At 35.1% G+C, this 18,002-nt stretch overlaps 2 protein-coding genes across 2 annotated transcripts; one reads left to right on the forward strand and one right to left on the reverse strand.

Moving 5' to 3' along the window:
- LOC18602780 (chalcone synthase 1) lies at nucleotides 245–3,296 on the reverse strand. The gene is made up of 2 exons (XM_007034380.2): nucleotides 2,980–3,296; nucleotides 245–1,500 (listed from the first exon to the last, which is right to left on the reverse strand). Exons 1-2 carry the CDS (start codon nucleotides 3,155–3,157, stop codon nucleotides 509–511), a joined length of 1,170 nt encoding a protein of 389 aa, XP_007034442.1. The 5' UTR covers nucleotides 3,158–3,296; the 3' UTR covers nucleotides 245–508.
- On the forward strand, nucleotides 10,193–17,419 carry LOC18602781 (dihydroxy-acid dehydratase, chloroplastic). Its single transcript, XM_007034381.2, has 14 exons — nucleotides 10,193–10,972; nucleotides 11,943–12,014; nucleotides 12,708–12,755; nucleotides 13,832–13,986; nucleotides 14,080–14,274; nucleotides 14,356–14,467; nucleotides 14,635–14,704; nucleotides 14,807–14,865; nucleotides 14,985–15,108; nucleotides 15,240–15,310; nucleotides 15,833–15,934; nucleotides 16,058–16,138; nucleotides 16,819–16,977; nucleotides 17,063–17,419. The coding sequence occupies exons 1-14, from the start codon at nucleotides 10,451–10,453 to the stop codon at nucleotides 17,111–17,113; spliced, it is 1,821 nt and encodes a 606-aa protein (XP_007034443.2). The 5' UTR covers nucleotides 10,193–10,450; the 3' UTR covers nucleotides 17,114–17,419.

Raw genomic sequence — 18,002 nt, forward strand, 5'->3', positions numbered from 1 at the left:
GGTCCTTTATTACTGTTTTATATCTTCTAAAAGCCCTTTCTAGTCAAAAGGTTTATTAAAGAGAGATAAAAGATTAAATTGAATGGAGAAAAATCAGGAAAAAAAACTGATCTATTTTGGAGTGATTTTTATAACCCAAATTTTTGTTTTTGTTATGCATTCAATAAAGAGTTTTTTTCCTTCTGTTTCTTGCCCACGTGGTTATATAAAAAGCAAAGTAAATAAAGAAAGCTGCTTTCCTATGGCATAGGCAAGGATGAAATGGGAACTTATTATTGCCATTAATATAAGCTGGTACATTAATTCTATAGGCATTTAAGCTTCCAGTCTACAACACACCCACAGCATCAGAGAGTTTGACTCTCACAACAACCATACAAATTCAAAGGAGATTAAAAGAGAAAGAAAATGAAACCCAAATAAACTTAAAAAATAAAAATGCCAGAGAAAGTGGAACCAGATTACATGATGATGACGATGCAAGGGGGCAATAGACTTCAAAGCCTCTTTAAGCAGAGATACTGTGGAGCACCACGGTCTCAACGGTGAGTCCAGGTCCGAATCCGAACAGGACCCCCCACTCGAGCCCTTCTCCTGTGGTCTTGAGCCCATCTTCTCTGGACTTCTTCCTCATCTCATCCAAAATGAATAGCACACAAGCACTTGACATGTTGCCATACTCTGAAAGAACGTGCCTCGTGGCTCGTAGCTTCTCAGGCTTGAGGGCCAACTTGGCTTCTACCTGGTCCAATATCGCTGGGCCACCAGGGTGAGCGATCCAGAAAAGGGAGTTCCAGTCTGAGATGCCCAGGGGCTGGAATGCCTCAGCCAGGCTCTTTTCAATGTTCTTGGAGATAAGCCCGGGAACATCCTTGAGGAGGTGAAATGTAAGCCCAACTTCACGAAGGTGACCATCGATAGCCCCATCACTGTCTGGCAAGATTGTTTGGGCTGCTGAGACTAGTTCAAACATGGGCTTCTCGATCTCGGGCACTGGGTCCGCACCAATTATAACAGCAGCAGCACCATCACCAAACAATGCTTGGCCCACGAGACTGTCTAGGTGAGTGTCACTAGGCCCGCGGAAGGTAACGGCGGTGATCTCCGAGCACACGACGAGGACACGGGCGCCTTTGTTGTTCTCAGCCAAGTCCTTTGCCACCCGGAGCACCGTGCCACCGGCGAAGCAACCTTGTTGGTACATCATGAGGCGCTTAACGGACGGGCGGAGGCCCAAAAGCTTGGTGAGCTGGTAGTCAGCCCCAGGCATGTCCACACCACTAGTGGTGCAAAAGACAAGGTGGGTGATCTTTGACTTGGGCTGGCCCCATTCCTTGATAGCCCTCGTGGCTGCTTCTTTGCCCAGCTTTGGTACCTCAACCACCACCATATCTTGCCTAGCATCTAATGAAGTTGCCATGTATGCACATATATTGGGGTTTTCTTTCAGTATCTCTTCTGTCAGGTACATGTACCGCCTCTTGATCATGGATTTTTCACCTGGAGAATGAAATAACAAGTTTACTTATTACATAATCATATTTTAACCGTTGAACCAAGCAGCTCCGTTCAACTTGGTTTTCCTTCTGACAAGCCAAAAACAAACAATGATGTACATGGCGGAACACGGTTCCCATTTTCGATACAATGATCAAAGGAATTTCCTTACTAGTACTATTTATTGGGTGAGAGAGCAATCTTTATTCTTTAGAAAGCTGTAGGTACTTCATTGTAATTTTCTATTTTTGATGGGACGCAATGAAATATTTACCACATATCATTTTTGTCGCTAATAACAACTGGGTGACAGCGGTAATAATGCAGTGTGATTTCTGTGTGTCTCTTTTATTATTGGACCGACAAAGCAAATGCAAGGTGCAACAAATCATTTTGGTCCAACCAAGTGACTTGGCAGCAATCAAGCACCGACCCACCAATTTTTTTTTTTCAAGGATTTTTAAATTTTTTATCTTAAATTTTTTATGTTTGAATATTTTATTTGAAAAACATTCTTGCTTTTCTTTTATTTCTTCTTTTAAATGTTTTAGATTTTTTGAAAAAATTTAGATAGCAAATAATTAAAAAGAATATATTTTTTTAGTATAAGATATAAGTTATGTGAGTCATATTTTTTTATGGTGAGAGACAATAAATAAGGTCTGCTATAGCAAGGAACCCAACAACTTTTCTAGTACTACTTTCTATGATCCCATCGTAATCAACCAAACATAGTTAACCCTCTATTTGACATACTGCTATTGATTTATTAAAAAGCCTTTTTTTTAATTAAATTTTTCTCATTTTTAAAAATGATTTTATGCACGTTGTAGGTCCTTCTCGAAGCACGTGTATGACAATACAAAAGAAAGCTGCAAAATACTGTAAAAAGTCTTGCATAAATCGGACCAATATCAAATAATATCTCAGGATTTTCATTTAACTTTTCCTTTTGGGTAATGATGCAGCTATATATTAATCATTTTCCTTAATATCGTATTTATCATTCTATATTGTTATCAGTTAATCTAAATAGATTCTAACTACTCAAGTGGTGTATACTTTTTTCATATTAATAGTAAATCGTAGTCAAAAGGACTAGAGGCTTTAAATCTAAATTCGTTGAAATCTTAGCGTTAGCAAATTGAACCTCGGAGACAAATTAATCTAGTCTTACTTATTACATGGTTGTCCACTTACGAGATTTGAGAAATTTGTCCCGTGTTATATGTTTAATAACTAATTATCTTTACACGAGATGAATTTATAAACAAAATTAATTATATTTACCCTTTGCATGAAAATGTTATGAACAATGCACATATCCTTTCCATTTTCATGCGAATTACGTAAGAAACACCTAACCACTTTAAATTTCCATAAATAGTAGCTAAATTCTATAACAGAGTGACAGACAAAAGGAGCTTTAAGAAGGGAAAGAACAAAAACCAAGGAAAAGGAAACTAGAGCAAAGAAGCTTACACATGCGCTTGAATTTCTCTTTGAGCTCAGTCTTGTGCTCACTATTTGTGATACGGAAATAGTAGTCCGGGTATGTGCTCTGATCAACACAATTTGGTGGAGTTGACGTGCCGATGGCCAAGACGGTGGCGGGCCCTTCAGCACGTTGAGCCTTGCGAACTTCCTCGACTGTCACCATCTTTTCTCTTCTACGATAAACACAAAGGATTAGCAGCCGGCGGTGCAAGGGGGGTGGAGGTGGTGATTGGTGTTGGACTAGCTGCTGATTCTATGAGTGGTAGAAGGGAAATGCTACGATTAAGTTCGCAAAGAGTTTGGTCCTATAAATAAGATTGAGGCGCGGGTAGCTGAGCATCACGTGCTTGACCAATGCTATTAGGCTCAAGACCCCCCTCCCCCAACAACTTCTTAAGCTGGCTGGCACGTGACACGTGAGTTTGGTGCATCTATCTGTCTCTCCTTCTCTCTTGACTTCGCCTATCAAACCCTTCATCCCACATGATTTTTAAAAGTTTGAGTTTGTTCTCACTTACCACAACAACTCAATCACTTAACAAAGCTATAACATGGTCGTCATTGTAGAGGTGCACGGGGTTTTATCGTGGTCCCAATAGTTTGGAATCATGGACAGAAATTATTTAGACGGTTGGGATTTGTTTCATCAAAGAGTGTGAGCATTATTTGGGAGGTTCATATGGAACGAGACAATAATTATGACCAAAAATGTGGAAGATACATAGCCTAAAGATTCGAGGCATGTTCATAATAAGCTACAAGATTATGTAAATCCAATTAAATAAATCTTTACGAAAAACGAGAAAAAGCAAACTTAAGATTAAAATACATTATAACTCAAACCAGTATTTAAATTTGGTCTGCCATAACAAAAAGTCTATTTGTTCTAATATAATACTACAATTTTCAGCTAAGATCCTTAATTATAAATAGACTTATTCGATAACGCAACTAAGTAACAATTATTCTAGTATACATTCCAAGACTAAGTCTCTCATTATTGGTCACTGTTATTGTTGTTTACCTTTTGTCATTTTAAAGAACAAATTAAAAAGGTGAAATGATATTTAAGTTAAATATGATTATATTAGTTGAAAAAGTGGTCAAATTCATGTTAACGAGACTATAATTAAATTTAATCGTAACTTACGTATAGAACAACACATGCCAAATATGAGCAATAAGAAAAACACACACACCCACACAAACTTGCCGAGGGTTTAAAAAAATATATATAGAAAGAAATATTTTCCTACGTAAGGAGCTAAATCCATCTTTCTTCCTATGCTTTGGGAATCATTAATTTCTTCTATGTATTTAATGCTCATTCATATTGTATTTGGATTGATTTCTTTCCCAAGATTATATTAGAACTGCGTTAGAATCCACATCCTAAAGATTATATTTTTAGTTTATAAATTAATTATTCATTGGGTATGTGAATTCTGAAGTCTTAACTCTTAAGTCCAATACTTTTTAATTTGTTTTTCCTTCCATCTTTTTCATACACTCAATCTATACAAGCGAAACTGAAAATTTAAATACAAATAATTGGATAATTTTCAATTAACTCAAGTTTTTGATATAATAAATATTAATTAATCACCCAATTATCTCTTTAAAAAAAAAAACTCAATACTCAGTTCTTGATTGTATTGATTGTCTTGTAGTGCCAGTATAAGTAAAACTGAGTCAAGTAATTCGTGCTGGGGATACCTTGTCTTTATCATTTCATTCATGTATTACTTTTATTATTTGTACATCTAATGCCCCACCTATTTATGTATAGTAGGTATAGACAACAATTATCATTGTTGTTACGTTCAATAAATTATTTGTTGCATCTTGTCTTGCATAAATGTATCACTTTTGCTTTAACACAATACAGTGTTTTATGATTTCAATAGATTTATATATATATGACACACTATATTGCAAAAATTATGAAAAATGCTATATATATATATATATATAAAATCATGAGATATTGATTTGTGGTAAGTCAGAAAGCGATTGAAGTTATAATTAATGTCACAAGAGAGGAGATCTTGGGGCTGTTGTCATTAATTAGTGCGCTGCCTATGAGTGCTGTTTGGGACTGCACTAGTGAACCTTGAGGTGAATTGAGGGGTCATGGTCCTTGCTTGGGGACACTAGCTAGCTACAACAAGATCATCTTTGGATCCCATTTGAAATTATTGAAACTGAAAGAAGTTCACAATTACTGAAAGTCTGAATCCCACTTCAGACCACAATACAATATCAATTTGTCATCTAATTGTTTAGATAGATTTTCAATTTTTACACCAAAATTTTAGGAAGAGAACAAGTTGGGAAGCCAATAAACAAGAAGAGTCTTATTTATCTTGACAAAGTACTAGGGAGAAGTCATGAAATAGCAGAAAGCTGGAAGTTTTTTGACTCATGTTTGGAGGGAAAGAAGTTGTAAATATTCATGGTAAATTAATTAGAGAAGAATGTGCCAAGAAAATATATTTGCATCTGTTGCAATATTAATCTTCATTTAAGGAATTACAACTTTTAATTAAGAATATTGGCCCAATGGTATACTAAAGGATTGGCTCAGTGACACTTTGGCAATAATTTTTAGGCACATCTCAGGAGGGAATAGATTGAGATTAAAATGACAAGATCAAAATTGGTTAATTAATTATTCGTTACAATCATAAATTTCAACGAAGTACATCTAAGGTTCTTCCTATGAAATCAAGTACATATAAAATTCATACTTCAAACCTTACAACAAACAAATAATTAAAGGAGAATTCATACTTCTAAACCTTCAATGTTAAAGAGAACATGAAAGAAAACAATCAAAGGAAAATATAGAACTCTCATTTCTTGTAATCAAGCAAAGTATATGCTAAACACACAGATATAAATTTCTTGGGCAATATCACATGTACCAAAAATATTAAATTTCGTGGGCAATAAGCAAAATTAAACATAAAAAAAGAAAAGGGGAACTTACTTCACCTGTTGTCTGGGCTCTGGTTCACTCCGAAAGGTGACAATTCTGAAGACCCCTTGAAAACTTGATTGGTTCAACTCAGCAAAACCTTGGTATATCAATATATCTAAAACTTCTCTCCAATATTAAATCGAGATCGAACAGTCAAAAGGGTAACAATTCTTGGGTTGGGGTAAACAAATTTTACATCAAACTTGTTTTTGATTTATGAAGAAGGCATTGGGAAGTAACATGCAGAGAACTTTGAGGTTTCCTCTACAATGCGAGTTGTATGAACAAAAGTTATATTACAATGCCTTACAACACTGAATCGGAAACAAATCACCATTGATTTATTTCTATGTGGAATACACGCAATTCGACCAGAAATGTTCAAGATATTTTGTATGGAAAACCTACAGAGTGTTATCTACTTTTATTGTTTTACCCGTTTTTGTTATCAATGTGGCTCTGATTTTTTTTTCTGTACATTGAATATTGCTTTGATATTTATTAATTACTTTTTATGACTTGTCCTCATGGTTAAAACATTACTGTAGAAAGATATTGCCAATCCTTATCTCTCACATCTTGAATTTGTACATTCATTTTGTTTTTAGTTGGTCCAGAAGGGATTTGAACCATTTCTTTTTGAGTGAGGTGTGGTTACTCGGTTACTTACAAACATTGGCATTAGCATTGATGGCTACATTCCAAAGCAATCTTCTCAGGATCTGGAGCACTAGTCCTTCCAGAGAACTTGAAAAGTTGAACCACATTGCGTTCCATGATCAATTATCAAATTATGCGATTCAGATCATTGCCCACACTGCACTTTGCACGCCAAATTAAAGTGGAAAGGCAAAAAGAAAAGGGTGAGCAAATCTGTGTCTGATTTTTGCCACCACCCGTATGCTGTTGTTTTAAAAGGAAGAACCCTTTTTGATATGATTGAGAAAGTAGGGAGGGAGCTGGATCCATGCTCTTCTCTTTTGCTGCAAGAAGTCCATCTAAAACTGATGTAGCTTGTCATCCATGAATGTTGATTTTTGTTGGTACAGTTGCTGTAAAAAGTCAGAATCAATTGTTTAAACCAAGTTATAGAGTGTTTATTTTCTTTGTTTAATAATATCGAGATAGAGAGTGCTAAATCCGAGTAGTGAAAAGCGGTTGGACAAAGCCTTAAGAATGTAGGACCATCTAGAAAGAGGCCTGAATTCAACTGTTCTGATATGGGGGTTTGGTCCCTCTAGGAAAGAAAAGAGTAATAAGCACCAAAGAGGGTTTTCTTTTTTTATCAAATTGTTGGTGAGACAATAGGGAAGGGCAGCATAGCAATAGCATTAAACTTGACTCCACAGATAAAACACCAAGCTGTCTGGCCTGCTCTGTATTGAGCGAAGATCTTGTTAATTCTACAAAAGAGGAACTAAAAGGTTAATGATTTACTAAACACCAATATTAAAAGTTCTGCCTCCAATTCCTGCTAAACTTAGGTGATTTGCATCTCAGCCTCCTGCTTGATATATCTCTTTTCCTTACCGTTTTATCCTGATAAGCTGGAGTCTGAAGGTATCATAATGGTAATGCATTTCTGATAGCTGGTTTCTCGGATGGCAATGTTCCTTCTCTCTTCTTTGAGATTTAAGGTGCAGGTAGCACATGGCTGCCTGTACTCTTGCCAGAAACAAGGCAGTTTTTTCAGCAAAAAAGAATGAGTCAGGTTTCGTTGTTTTTGGTTTTTCTCTTTTCAAGCAAAAAGATAGTCAAACATGAGTCTAGATCTCCATGTATAGAAAAAGAATATCAGATACAACATTTTATAAGGTCAATCAATAAGGGCTAAGGCAAGGAGTCAGAGCACATTGTAACAGTCCCTTTGAATACCCTTGCAGGATAGGTTAGAGCACACATTCTGAGCTGCTTTGGTTCCTCTTGAGTTATAGGTCTACAGCAGGTTAACTATTTCAGAGAAATGATGCTTACTGGGGCTAACCTGTCTTCTTCACTCTGTTTCTTAACATTGCAAAATGCTGATATTTGTCATTGATTGCTTGGTTTTGTAGTTAACAAAGGCATAAAATTCTAACAAAAATAAATTGTTGGGTTGGGGTGGATAGTGGCGGCCCGAGGGAATTGGTCAAATCCACGGAACATATGGATCATAAAACAGGAACTGAAGATGAAACACCCATGTCTTAAAATCTGAACAACCATACATCATCTAGCCCAATGCATCCTTCGGCCACATCGCTAAGCTGAGCGGTGGATGTGTCAGGGTCCCATCGGAAACCATGTGAATCTCACATTATATGCTTTCAGCGAGTAGAGTTATAAATTTCATATTGAAGAGAAGTTCCTAGAGGAGAGCCAAAGGAGGATATCACGATCCTAAAGTGGAGCCATAAATTCAACATCTATTGTGCATTGGAATGAAATTAGACATTTCATGGTTCATATCACTTTCAACTCGTGAGGTATTTTTTGTGGGATAAATCATGATCTTAATGAGTCAAAACAGACAATATCTTATAGGAGTTTGTGTAAACCGTGACAGTTGGTATCAAAACAAACTTTCTTGTTAAAGCGAGAGTGGACTGTGATAGTATTGAAACAGGCTCTAGGTACTAGTGATATGTCACTGAGGACAGAGGTCTCTAGTTGGTATGAGCATTTAATGATTCATATCACTCTCAAGATGTGAGATCTCTTTTGTGCGACAAAATAGTAAAATAGTAAATCAAAGCGGATAATACCTTACAGGAGTTCAATAGTAGGTAACGGATCAAAATGGATAATATCTCATAAGTGTTCAATAATAGGTATGTACCAAACCTCACAAGGGTTCAATAACGGGTATTTGTGAGAAATTGTTTTTCTCTTTATCCTTGTTTTTTTTCTTCTTTGTCTATATTGTCCGCTTTCATGACAAAGGTCAACAGACTAAAATGAACAATACCTCACAAGAGTTCAACAGTAGGTATTTGTGAAAAATTCTTCTTTCTCTTTGTCCTTGTGTTTTTTTATCTTTATTGTCCGTTTTCGTGACAATTGGTATTAAGGATAATGGATCTTTATTGAAATGGGAGAGTATGTAACGATTTTAAAGAAAAATCATGTGAATTCCACATCATATGCTTTCAATGAGTAGAGTTTTAAATTTTAGATTGAATAGAAGCTCTTAAAGGGAATTAAAAGAGGATATTATGGTTCTACAGAAGAATAATGAATCTCACATAGATTATACTAAAATGAGATTAGGTGTTTGTTTGGTTTGACTTTTTTTCAATTTATCTACTTCTTAAAAACAAAAACTAGACTAAACATAAAGAATAAAATTTTTAAATAAAAAAGCTTTAGGAAAAGCTTCTCTTCTTTTAAAAATATAAGAAAATTTTTATTTTTATTTCAAAAATATCTTCATCTATTAAAAATAATTACAATATTACTCTCTCAAAAAAAGAAATACTTTCTATAATAATTTTAACAAAAATTATAATTTATAAAATTTTTTTTAAAAAAAAAATTTACTAAATAATTTTAACTTAATTTTAAAAATTATTATTTTTTATAAGAATTTCATAATAATTTTTAAATTAAAAAAAAATTAAACCAAACAAGCTATAGACATTTAATGATTTACATTACGTTCAATCTTACGCGGCTTTTATTTGTTGGACAAGGCGGATAGTATCTCGCAGTGATTGAGTGTACAATAAAAAATCCAAAAGGGATAACCTTGAATAAACCAAGAATAGGCTAATAACGTTATTTTGGTAAAAATATTATTTTTTTGGGGGAGGGTTTAAATCTCCAACAAACTTTTAACATCCACGACAAGTTTAAGCCGCAAGCTTGATAAGATTTGAGTTTTGTTAGGAATGGTATATCCCAACAAACTTAATCAAACCAAATTTAAACATGGTTTGTTTGAAACTGAGCTAAGTTTTATCCAACAGGTTTAAGACAAATAGTACCCAAAACCCTATCTAAAACTTTGTTTAAAGTAGTGATGATGATTCGAAATGATAAGAAATTCTTCAAATTTCAAATTTTATGCATGTAGATAGAACCGTGTTCACATTCCTCAGATTAGAAACAAAAAAAACGTGCCAACCAACAGATTGTGATTTTGTCCACTTCAATAACTTTTACATGTTCGTTAATTTTTACACTGCCCATTAATTTTTACTTGTTCGTTAAAATATTTGCCCCCTCACTCCTCCTTAAAGCCACCCCCTTCTCAACTCAAGCACTCCCTTTCCGCCCGGTACCCTTCACCACGCGCCACCCTCCTCTAAAACCCTAATCAATAGTTTATCTGTCTGGGCCCCACACTAAAGGTTTCGTTGGAATCTTTTCTTTTAAATAATCACGTGCATGGTATTGGTACGTGCTCTACACACTCACTCCTGGCTACTAGCACTTAAAAAGCGGAAGCAGCTTTCCTAATCCCCTGCCTTAAACCCACACGCCGCCGCCGCCATGCAAGCGACATTTCTAACTTCGCGCGCCACCGTGCTCCCCACCAACAAACCACTCACCCCGCCTCCAAACCATCGCCGATGTTTTCGCATAACCGCACAATCCCAAGCAACCGTAACGGCGGACCCTCCCTCTCCACCCACGACGAAGCTCAACAAATACAGCTCGAGAATCACGGAACCCAAGTCACAGGGCGGGTCTCAGGCGATGCTGTTCGGCGTCGGGTTATCCGAAGGCGACATGTCGAAACCCCAAGTGGGAATATCGTCGGTTTGGTACGAGGGGAACACGTGCAACATGCATTTGTTGAGGTTGTCGGAGGAAGTGAAACGGGGCGTTGAAGAGGCAGGGATGGTTGGATTTAGATTCAATACGGTCGGGGTTAGCGATGGGATTTCGATGGGGACGAGAGGGATGTGCTATAGTTTGCAGTCAAGGGATTTGATTGCTGATAGTATCGAAACGGTTATGAGTGCTCAGTGGTATGATGGGAATATCTCTATTCCTGGCTGCGATAAAAATGTAAGCCTTTTAATTCACTGTTTTTGATGGGTTGTGATAAATATATAAGCTTTTTAATAGAAACTTCTTTTTCTTCTATTTTGGTGAATTTTTTTAATTGATTGTGATTGTTTGTCTTGATTTTGAATTGAGATTTTTTTTGGGTATAAATCTACTTGCTTTTTAGTGTAAAAAGGAAAAGAGGATGTTTTGGAGATATGCTTATTGCTTTTAATTGTGAGAAGAGAAGAAAATAAAAGAATTTAAACTGCATTTCTGTCAAGAGTGTTCTCCATTGGAATCAAATGGAAAAAAACCAACCAAAGTGATCAATTTGGTTTGATTTTTATACATAAAATTAAATCATACTAAGATTGGTACCTTTGTATTTCCTTTCTTTTTCAGACCCTATCAAATTGAGAATTGAAATATTGTTATACATGTATTGGTGCAATTAATATTACTTTACTGGTTGAGGATTTCTCAATAAGTTAATTGTACTTCTTTGATTAATTAATTCATTGAAATCGCATAATTTTTTGAATTGAGCTTAAGATTGTATTGAGCTTATATGAATATTTAGTTGAGCCTTTTTTTAGAAAGCTTAAGGGGAGAGGAAGCTCAAACTGAACTGCAATGTTTTGTTTGGTTTTAACTTTTTTATTTGGTCTCAAAATGTCCTCTAAATTGAACTTAAAGCAATTTTTCTTCAACTTATCTTCTGGCTGTTGAAAAATTTGAGGATTGTAAATTTTGATGCAAGTTTAATCTTTTGGTCAAACTCTTTCTCTTTCAGTTTAAATGTATTGCTTCCTAGTCATTTTATCATGAGCCGCGGTTCAATTTTGGACCTTGATATAACTGTTGAAGTAGTTTTTGTATTAATATTGTTGTGGGTCAAGAAAATTCAATAATTGTATTTTATAGTATGAAACAGGTTGTCTTTCGCAATTGTGCAATTATCTCAATCTAATGCTAGATTGTTCTCTAGATGCCAGGTACAATTATGGCAATGGGGAGGCTCAATCGGCCAAGTCTTATGGTTTATGGTGGCGCTATCAAGGTTTGCTGCTTTGCTTTGTCTAGTATAAGTGCTACTAGTTGACTACTCTTGTTGTTAGTTGCAAATGGTACATCTTGGCTTGATATCTTGTTAGTTTTGCTCTTATAACATTCTATGGTAAGTTTTCCTCAGTAAATCACTACTAATTCTTAAAATTTTTAAATAAATACACATTTCACTCCGATCATATTAGATGAGGCCATAAGGATCAGTTTCAAAGAGGAAAGCATTCATTTTCATGAATTCTTTTCTAAATTGCAGTATACATTAGACATCCACGACTTTTTATATCAATATCACCTCTCTTATTAAACAACCCCTTTTCCCCACCAAAATCAAATGACTACAGCTTCTGGGCTTAACATAACATGTAAATATGCTGGCAATTTGGTAATATTTTTTGCCAAAAGTTAGGTCTAAACCTATGTAAAAGAATTTGAGGCATCAAGCATCCTAAATTCTAACCTCAAGTAAATTATGTCATCATACACTAGTATGTCATCAATGACATTATTGCAATTTGTTGCATCTGCTTCTCCTTTTCATTGTTTCTTTTACATTTTATATTCAGTTAATACACTCAAGTGAATTTGATTGTAATCCTGGTGTTGTTGCCCTACTGCAAATTTAAATGGTTATAATTTGTCAATTCTAGTCATGCATTTATCTATTTTTATACTTGTGCTTTTGCAGCCTGGTCATTTTCAAGGCAATACATATGATATAATATCTGCATTCCAGGTAAGCATGGTGATATGCTATTTGAATGCTGTTATGCTTGTTATTACTTCTCATTGTATCTTCATATTAGCTGGATGTTTCTCTTTGTTTAGATATTTCTATGCTCCCACAACTTAGCTTCTTTCAGACCTTTGCTGTCTGTTAATTTTTTGATTTGACGACATTTAATTGAAAATTCATGCATATGGACAATTACAAGATTTTCCTGAAGTGTAGGGAACTTGTCAAATTATGAGGATACTGAGATTTTTGGTAAAGAAAATTACATATTGATAAATACATGGGATATTTTCCATAATCTATGGTTTTTTTGACAAATATATGGGCAATGAATTGTAATTAAAATATAAAGGTTTACAATCAAAAGATTAAAAACAGAAGAATACAAAGCTAAATCTCTATTCCAAGAAGTGGAGAGGTGCTGTGCTAGATACTCTGTGTCTGTGTAAGATCAAGAACCTCATGGTGGTCTGTATAAACAGACAAATTTAACTGCCTACCTTTTTTCCTATTTTGGGTTATAATGGGTGGCCCTCTATGGAGTTTGTCTTTTGCGTAAATCTCTTCAAATGCAAAATTTTTGGAATATATACTCATTCTCCAAAGATGGAGAAGTTTTGCATTTTCTGGTCATGAGCAATGTGATATCTTCCGATTTGCTATCTCTCTTAAATTCTGCTTGAGCAGTGAACTGTGGGCAGAATATTTTGGGTGGACTAGAGTTCAGTTAGTTTGCCTCTGGTGTTGGCCCACATAAATTTCGGTGTGCTTTCTTTTTACATTTGTTTTTGGTTTTCCTCTCTCCCTGAGCTGAAGTAGCACTCACCCTTGAGGGGCACTGTTTGGTTTGTTTTTCACTTGTCTTTTCCCCCCTTTACACCCTTCGAGGATAGAAACAAGGACCAACTGACTGTTCAAACTTTGTCAAGATCAAGCAATTTCATTAGAATGGCTACCACTTAACCTATGTGAAGATTAACTTCTATGACATGAATGTATCTGAAAATACCATAACATTTTGTCAAATTTTGTAACTTTGTAACTCTTTTTTGTTTTCTTTTTGATTAAACCTGCAGTGTTATGGAGAATATGTAAGTGGATCAATAACTGATGAGCAGAGAAAAAATGTTGTTCGGAACTCTTGCCCTGGAGCAGGGGCTTGTGGGGGAATGTACACAGCAAATACCATGGCTTCTGCAATTGAAGCTATGGGAATGTCTCTTCCTTACAGGTAGAATTATGCTCTCCCAGGATCATTTGGACGCGGAATTTGGAATTTTCATCTCTTGTCTTATTTTATGACTTTTCGTTTGTTCCTAACAAGCTCTTCAATACCCGCTGAAGACCCACTGAAGTTGGATGAATGCCGTTTGGCTGGAAAATATCTGGTGGAATTGTTGAAAATGGATTTAAAACCAAGAGACATAATCACCCGTAAATCTTTACGTAATGCAATGGTTATTGTCATGGCACTAGGTGGGTCAACCAATGCTGTGTTACATTTAATTGCTATAGCAAGGTGAGAATTTGGGCAGAATATCTCATGTATATCAAATTTGTAGAAAAATTATAGAGATGACTCGTGGAAAGTTCATGGTAGGTCTGTTGGTCTGGAGTTGACTCTTGATGATTTCCAGAAGGTTAGTGATGAGGTTCCATTTCTGGCTGATCTGAAGCCCAGTGGCAAATATGTCATGGAGGATGTGCATAAGGTATGATTTTACTGAATATCTTATGCTATCAATATCATTCTTTTTCTTTCAAGTTACACATTGCCTCTATAGCTTATGAAGTATGACATTAACACCTTTCTCTAGACATGACAAAATTGTCTATCTTATCTTTTTAATTTGTTGGTAAACATATGCTGTTTTGATAGATTGGAGGAACACCTGCTGTTATTCGTTACCTTTTGGAACTTGGATTTCTAGATGGGGATTGCATGACTGGTGTGTGAATATTTACTCTATTAACATTTCTTCATCTATTGCAATTTTGATCTTAATTCTTCAATATTCTTAATATTTGATACAATGATACTTCCTCTCTAGTTACTGCAAAGACATTGGCCGAAAATGCACAAAGTTACCCTCCTTTACCTGAGGGACAGGTTGGTGCTTGTTTTTCTTTCCCCTTTGAAAGAGACTTTGTTTGTTCTAAATATTGAAAATTTGAGATGCCGCAATGGAAGATATAACTAGTCTTATAAGTCTCAAATTTACTTTCCAGGATATTTTAAGACCGGTGTCAAATCCTATCAAGGAAACAGGGCACATCCAAATATTAAGAGGAAATCTTGCACCAGACGGTTCTGTAGCAAAAATTACTGGAAAAGAAGGCCTCTTTTTCTCTGGTGCCTTTTTCGCTCACCTTCCTTACTAAATTTAAGTTTGTGCTACATGTTCTTTGAGCTGCTAGATTTTATTTGGTTGTTACAAATCAAGTCTGCCTCCATAGATAATTATTGCAAAAATTGTTCTTTAGGTCCTGCACTTGTCTTTGAAGGAGAGGAAGCTATGTTAGCTGCTATCTCTGAAAATCCTATGAGTTTTAAGGTATGTGTGTCAATCAGCATACTATTTATCTATAATTAGTTATCAAAGTTGAGGCCCTGTATGCTGAGTTTCGTTTAACAATTGACTATGAGAAGTTGTTTTACTTTTTGTTTCAGATACATGTAAGCTGTTTCATTTTACTTGCTGAATGCTGCGAGTTTGTACTGTGTAGTTGGAATTCCCCCTGTTTTCTGGTTATATAAAATTTTGGGTATCCAAAAACAGAAACAATTAATTATGAGACTCTGATTTCATTTGTGTGTTTAATAGTCTTGAAGTGCCAAGGCCTTGTGTTTTTTACTGCACATATCTGTATGTATCTATTTGTGATTATTCATTACCTGCTTTCTTTGATATGTATAATATTTGCCAAATTGTTTCTTGTGATGTTCTTTTTGAACTTTTATCTTTGAAGATTCAAACCATTTGGCATTTCAGAATTATGATTTTGAATATGCATTCGTTATATATCCATTTGCATTTGGTAAACTCTGAATTTTGTTTATGCTTGTAAATTTGCAGGGAAAAGTGGTAGTCATTAGAGGGGAGGGGCCCAAAGGGGGGCCAGGCATGCCTGAAATGTTGACACCAACTAGTGCAATAATGGGAGCAGGTCTTGGGAAGGTATTGTAATATCCAGTCCAAGTGGTTTTCCACCGCTGGCCTCTTTTTTTTTTATTGATCCATACCAATGTTCTATATTTCCCTAGAGGTATTTGATTTGAATGTTGCAAGTGAAAACTGCAGGATGTTGCGTTGCTCACTGACGGTAGGTTTTCTGGAGGTTCACATGGATTTGTTGTAGGCCACATATGCCCTGAAGCACAGGTGCGGTAATTTCTCATTTATAGATTTCAAGATATTTTGCATCCAACTAAAGACTAATATTGTGCATTTTTAGCAGTCATACTTGTGATCTTTTTCATGTTGCTTTTCCTCTTAGATATAAAGAGGTGCTTTTGCCTGCAACTTGGACAAATTGAAGCTCTGAAAGTTTTAGAATAAACAAATGATGGTCAACAAATTTACTTTTCACTTTCATAGAATAATATAATAAAACTCGTAGTTGTTAGGAATTATTAAATAATGATAAAAGAATGCTATATTACAGAGTATCAAGTTACTTTCTTTGTTTCTGATAACGAACTAAGGAAATGGGGGAAAAGCGTGTGCAACATTTGACAGGATATATTTTCCTACTTGATGGAGGATTGAAGAGTTTTTGAGTTGTAAATTTTCAAAATAGATCTCAATACCTGTAAAAGAGAGAGTAAGTTCACATAGATACTTATATAGTAATTATTAACTAGACTCTTAAGCTTCTGATTATATACTGGTTATTTGTCTATATTTATGCTTATAATAATATTTTGACATCCTTGTAACCAGTGATGGGTAACAATTGATTGTTTGTACAAAATATTTTGTGAGCATAGAGTTTATATCGTATAAAATTGCTCACCGCCTCGTACATAAATAGATGGTCAATGTTGAATTCCTTTTTATAGGAGGGTGGCCCCATTGGTCTAATTCAAAACGGGGACCTCATCAGCATCGATGTTCAGAAGAGGGCCATAAACGTTCATTTAACAGATGCTGAACTAAGCGAGCGGAGAAAGAAGTGGACTCCACCTCCTTACAAGGCTAACAGAGGAGTTTTGCATAAGGTGCGGCAGCAATCTTGCATTGGAAGTATGTTTTCCCTTATATTAGTAGTAGATCTCTTAATGAACATCTCTTTTCCATTTTCAGTACATCAAGAACGTGCAATCAGCTTCAAAGGGGTGTGTGACAGATGAATAGGCAATGGCCAAAAGGATATAATGTTAAATATTGTAGAGTGAAAACAGGCCCCAGTCGATGCATAAGATCTTTTGCGGCTCAGTCTCAGTATCCACCGGCTCTTCAACTAGGACTAGCTTGTAGCAGGCAATAATTTTCAATTTCCTTTAGTAATTTGTTCTCATTAATTCAGGGATTTGCTGCCCCTCCTGGACAAACTTTGGATTTAAAGGTACAATTTTGTATCATTGAACAATAATTAATGAACTCTTGTATTGAAAATGATTATAGCCCTCTAATCTTAATTGGGCGACCTATTTACTCTCATCTCCATTCTTTTCTCCATTTCCCCCTCTTTTAGAGGTTTCCATGGGATAAGTGGCTTGCTTGATGTACTGAATTTATGCACAAGAGCAATTAGTTCAATGGTAAGTACTTGATGTATTGAGCATTTTTACAGTAAATTTATATTTTGTGGCTTTAGTGTAAGGTTATTTAGATAATGATCTTCTGATTTCTAATACTGTATATGTTGTTTTTGTGGTTTTAGTGTTAATTTATGAAGTTAGTTATCATTAATAATATAAATACAAATTGATTTTAAATTTATTTTAATAAAGTATTTAACAAGATTGGATATTTAACGGATCTTGATTAAGATATCTGAATACAAGTTTGAATAATAATTTTAAAATTTAATCAGATATTTATATGATCTGAGTATCTTATCAAATAATAAAATTTGGAGTACGGTAGTTAAAAAATAACAAGTATTTTATCTTTTGATAATCTTAATTATTAAGAAGAAATAAATATAAATTACTCTGTATAATTTTAGAATTTTATTGTTTCCAATGAAATGTTCCATAATCATGAATTGAGTTTGTTATGGACTCGGGTAATACACATT

The sequence above is a fragment of the Theobroma cacao genome, chromosome 4 (genome assembly GCF_000208745.1).
Source record: "Theobroma cacao cultivar B97-61/B2 chromosome 4, Criollo_cocoa_genome_V2, whole genome shotgun sequence".
Classification (NCBI taxonomy): Eukaryota; Viridiplantae; Streptophyta; class Magnoliopsida; order Malvales; family Malvaceae; genus Theobroma; species Theobroma cacao.